Genomic DNA, 4,605 nt, shown 5'->3' with positions numbered 1-4,605 from the left:
GAAGCTCGGATTCCTTGGTCATACAGTTTTTGGTTTGAACTCCCTTAGAAGCTCGGATTCCTTGGTCCTACAGTTTCTGGTTTGAACTCCCTTAGAAGCTCGGATTCCTTGGTCCTACAGTTTCTGGTTTGAACTCCCTTAGAAGCTCGGATTCCTTGGTTCTACAGTTTCTGGTTTGAACTCCCTTAGAAGCTCGGATTCCCTGGTCCTACAGTTTCTGGTTTGATCACCCTTAGAAGCTCGAATTCCTTGGTCCTACAGTTTCTGGTTTGAACTCCTTTAGAAGCTCAGATTCCTTGGTCCTACAGTTTCTGGTTCGAATTCCCTTATAAGCTCAGGCTGTAGGACCAAGGAATCTGTAGGACCAAGGAATCCGAGCTTCTAAGGGAGTTCAAACCAGAAATTTCTGGTTTGAGCTCCCTTAGAAGCTCGGATTCCTTGGTCATACAGTTTCTGGTTTGAACTCCTCTACATTTCCCTTAGATGCTTGGACGCCTAGGTCATATAGTTCCTTTATAAGTTTGATTTCTAGGTCATACAGTTCCAAATTTGAGCTCATCTACGTTTCTTTAGGGGCTTGGATTCTCATGTCGTATAATTCTTGATGTGAACTCTTCCACGTTCCCTTTGTGGCTTGGATCCCCATTTCATGCAGTACCTGGTGTGAGCTCATCTAAGTTTCCTCAGAAGCCCCAACCACAGGCCAGTAGCTACTGGGGACGCAAACATCTGACCCCTCTAAAATCATTTTAATTATATATATATATATATATTGTCTCGGGCCCCAAAAGATGGCAGCACGAAGCTTGTCAAATGGACGTACAAACTAGTGTTTTACATAAGTAACAGGCATGAAATTTAGATGTTTGTGCGTGTATTTATGGCTGTACAGTGAATAAAGATTTTTGTTTGTGTTATAAACTCTTAATCCTGACTTTCTCTTTATTATCCGCTTTTCTCACATAACATTTTCCCTTTAAAGTTTCTCTTGCTGTGGATCCAGTCATTATCACAACTCCTGTATAAGAACACGTATAAATATTTCACATTTGAGCTTCATCCGTTTACTGTTAGGAAAATGGAAGTGTTTTAGGATGGCTAAAGGAATAGTATGCAATTATATGAATGGATGTTTAAATTATACTTACAACTTAATTTCTCGTCTGTTTCTCCTACGTTTTCTTTTCTCTGTAATCTTGATAAGTGGAATCCACATCCTTTGGTAGTTTTAGCTTCAGGAAATAATTCGTGAAAAACTATTTTTGTTTTTCTTTTATTATCCACCAGAAAAACTTTATCATTTGTTGTTATATACAAGTAGAAATAAGAGAGCGACACACAAAAAAGGTTAAATCTACGTTCTCAAATCTTAGGTCATGTTTCAAAGAGCCCACCAAGAAAGCATGATTGTCAACCTACCATCGTTCTTCACGTTCACCTAATTGTTAATACGAGTTAGGCTTTCTATGTCAGTTTATTTCAGAGTATAATACTTTCAGCATACTAATCATAGTATATACGTCATACGTTTTTCGCCCAATTAGTCTTAGACTTTCTTCTTCATAATTAAGATTGTGCTGAATTAAGGTTTTTTATTTTCATGCAGTATAATGCCACTATCATCACAACAACAGATCAAGGGTTAAACAGGGAATAAAATATAGCAAATGTATTGTTATATCTCAGAGAAAACAACAACAACAACAAAAAACTTTGCTTTTTTATTTATAAATATTAAGTAGTATTAGTCTCGATGAGTAACAGTGGAATGGACGGAAATTTCCTGTTGTAGAGAAATCACAAGTGTAGAGGATGACGTTTCGAAAATCTTCCTCTAGTTGTGTTTTCTACAACAGGCAATTGTCATCCGTTTCAGTGTTACTCACCATGAATACTCTGCCTAAATCATCTATCAAATAACAGTATTTGTCACATTTTATCACTAATATTCAGTTTCATCTCACAGGTAACGAAGCCTCGCAGTCACTTAGAGTACAACGAGTAATGGCTGGAGTTATAACTACTATACTTGGAAGCATGGAAATTGATTACGAAACTCAAGATGCCTGCATCTCCAAAAAAGATGGCACAAAAAAATGTCGTAAGCGGGTCAGCTTTAAGTCTAACACCTGGTACAGTTCTGTTGACACGTTCAACGTTCCACATATTGGTTATGCAGGGGTACGTTTTGATCTTCGTTGTATTTTTGTAACATATATTTCCCTAAACTATAAATTGCAAAACACGTTAGAATAACGGCATATTCGTATAGGTTGGTGTTAATTTAATAGGACTAAATTGGCCCATGTTTCACTAAGGTATATAAATATTGGGACATATGTATTGTGAATATGTAAGCTAGGATTATTATTTCAGCCCATTAACATCAAAATTTTTATTCATATCAAAACATAATCAAGACATTTAGATACGAGTGTGACTGAGTTAATTATTCAAGAGCCGATTCTTCGCTCAGCAGCTCCTCATCCAGTATTCTCTGTCCTTTTCATCTTACCATATGATCTCCCCCTCTTTTAGATCGTTCGACAATGTTTTTCTCTTCTTACTCCCTTGAATACTCCTTTCCAGGACATCTTTCCTATCTCCCTGTGTCCCACCGATATCTTTTCGAAATGTTTCTCATCTAGGTCATATTTTCCTCTACCATCTCGAACACTTCCTCTTTACTTATTCATTCAATCTAGCCGATAGTTTCCATTCGGAACCAGACCCAAATCTCAAAGCTTTCCAATATTTTAATTTTTCTTTTATAGTATCTATTTATTTCGTTTTGTTGTTATTACACAACGGGGTATGTCTGCTCTGTCCACCACGGGTATTGAAACTCGTTTTCTAGTGTTGTAAGTCCACAAACATACCGCTGAGCCACTGGGTGAGGATTATCAGTGTCTGTGTCTCTGCTCAAAACAACGCCATATTTCAAATAATAGTTTTGACGAATTTTTTTTTCAACTCTGTATTCATCAGTCTGATCAGTAGCTCCTTTCTATTTTCTAAATCGCTTTATTTATATATATATATATATTCGTATCATATATACAAGAGATACGAAACCATTCGCATAATAATTAGGATGATTTTACTTAATATAAGTTAATGCAATTATACATCCAATGTTATTAGAATGATACCATATAAAGGTGACGTATCTACTCAGAAGATGCTAGATTGATTGTATTAACACATAATGCTACCGTTAGCATAATTCTACTTTCCACTCGAAATAACGGTGATCATGACTGAGATGACTGTACTTAAACATCAATACCCTTTGAACCTACGTAAAGATGAGTGTATTAGAGTAATGGTACATACACTTAAAATCGGTATAAATATACTTACCCATACAGAACCCATAACTAACAATTCGCAGAAACATACAACATATATTCATAAACCTTTTGACATTTTTCAATCACTATTAGACGTAGTTATTAATTGTTTTTGTTTGTTTCAGATGGAAATTAAAGCCAAGTACAAACTTGTGTCTCAAAGTCCAGCTGGTGCCCGAATAACTTTGTTATGTGCTATGTTACAAGTGAAACTATCATAAAAATGTATTTCTTAATTTTTTATGGCCATGTTAAGATAGATATATATGTTTTCTTTTAAAACGTATTTTTGATAATCATTACATTTGAAAAAAAAAAGCAATCTTTATACAAAGGAATACAAATCTACAACTTACTCCATTTGTAGTTTTGAAATAAAAAGTCAATTGAAACAACTTTATTTGCATACCGGCATACAATAACCAAGCAAAAGAAAAAAAGGGGTAATAATGAAACAAATACGTTTAACAAAAGTGAATTAAAAATAAATTAGTTTGTTATGTCACAGTGATAATGACTATTTGAGCCTCGAGCTGGATGTTTTCAAGTTTAAAGGATTAACTCAGGGTGATAAAGTCGTATTTATAGACTTTCTTTTTTCGTAAAGGTGTCTAAAGTCTAAACACGTATTTAAAAAATCACAAATAGAATCGAATGAGTGAAAAGATCAAGAAAAGATAAGGATAAACATATATATATATATTACCATGGTTCTATTTGGATACTTTAAGTCTTATAGTGCTATTATTCTTCAAACTCAAGTATTATTATTATTATGCCCTTGTCCTTAACATACTGACTCTTACTATGAAACCAAATTCGATCGTTTTAATCCCAGTAAAGGGTTTTTACTCCTGACACTCAAATATTAGTGTTTCTCTATTCATGGCACATTAACTTTTACTATGAAACCGAATTTGACCTTTTAAAGTCCGGTAAAGGTTTTATTTTTAACATTCAGCAGTAACGTGCAGAGGATAAGGAGGGATTCATTGACAAAAAAAGGCACTTTTCAAGTAATATAAAGCCAGCCTGGGTGTTTGTGTATGTAAGAGGAGATTATGGATTGCCTTTCGTACACATATGGTAAAAAGTCATAAGAAGCAAGAAGATCTTTTTTTTATTGCTATTCAGTTGGTTTTATAAACACTTAAAATCTAAAATTAAACGATAAATTCTTATGTATTAACATGTAATACCATATGACAAGTACTTTTTTACTGTATAGACCTGTCGTTTCTATGCATCATTC

At 34.4% G+C, this 4,605-nt stretch overlaps 1 protein-coding gene across 1 annotated transcript in view; it reads left to right on the top strand.

Annotated features, from left to right (window-relative positions):
• The window catches only part of LOC106459242, a 14,714-nt gene extending 10,379 nt beyond the window's left edge, over positions 1 to 4,335 (top strand). The window contains exons 3-4 of the mRNA XM_013918842.2: positions 1,967 to 2,181; positions 3,479 to 4,335. Of these exons, the coding sequence (XP_013774296.1) occupies positions 1,967 to 2,181; positions 3,479 to 3,574 (311 nt within the window). The 3' untranslated portion in view covers positions 3,575 to 4,335. The remainder of the gene's footprint in view (positions 1 to 1,966; positions 2,182 to 3,478) is intronic.
• Positions 4,336 to 4,605: the final 270 nt, after the last annotated feature.

Source organism: Limulus polyphemus, unplaced genomic scaffold (genome assembly GCF_000517525.1).
Source record: "Limulus polyphemus unplaced genomic scaffold, Limulus_polyphemus-2.1.2 Scaffold580, whole genome shotgun sequence".
In the NCBI taxonomy this organism is placed as follows: Eukaryota; Metazoa; Arthropoda; class Merostomata; order Xiphosura; family Limulidae; genus Limulus; species Limulus polyphemus.
This window is presented reverse-complemented; position numbering and strand designations above follow the sequence as displayed.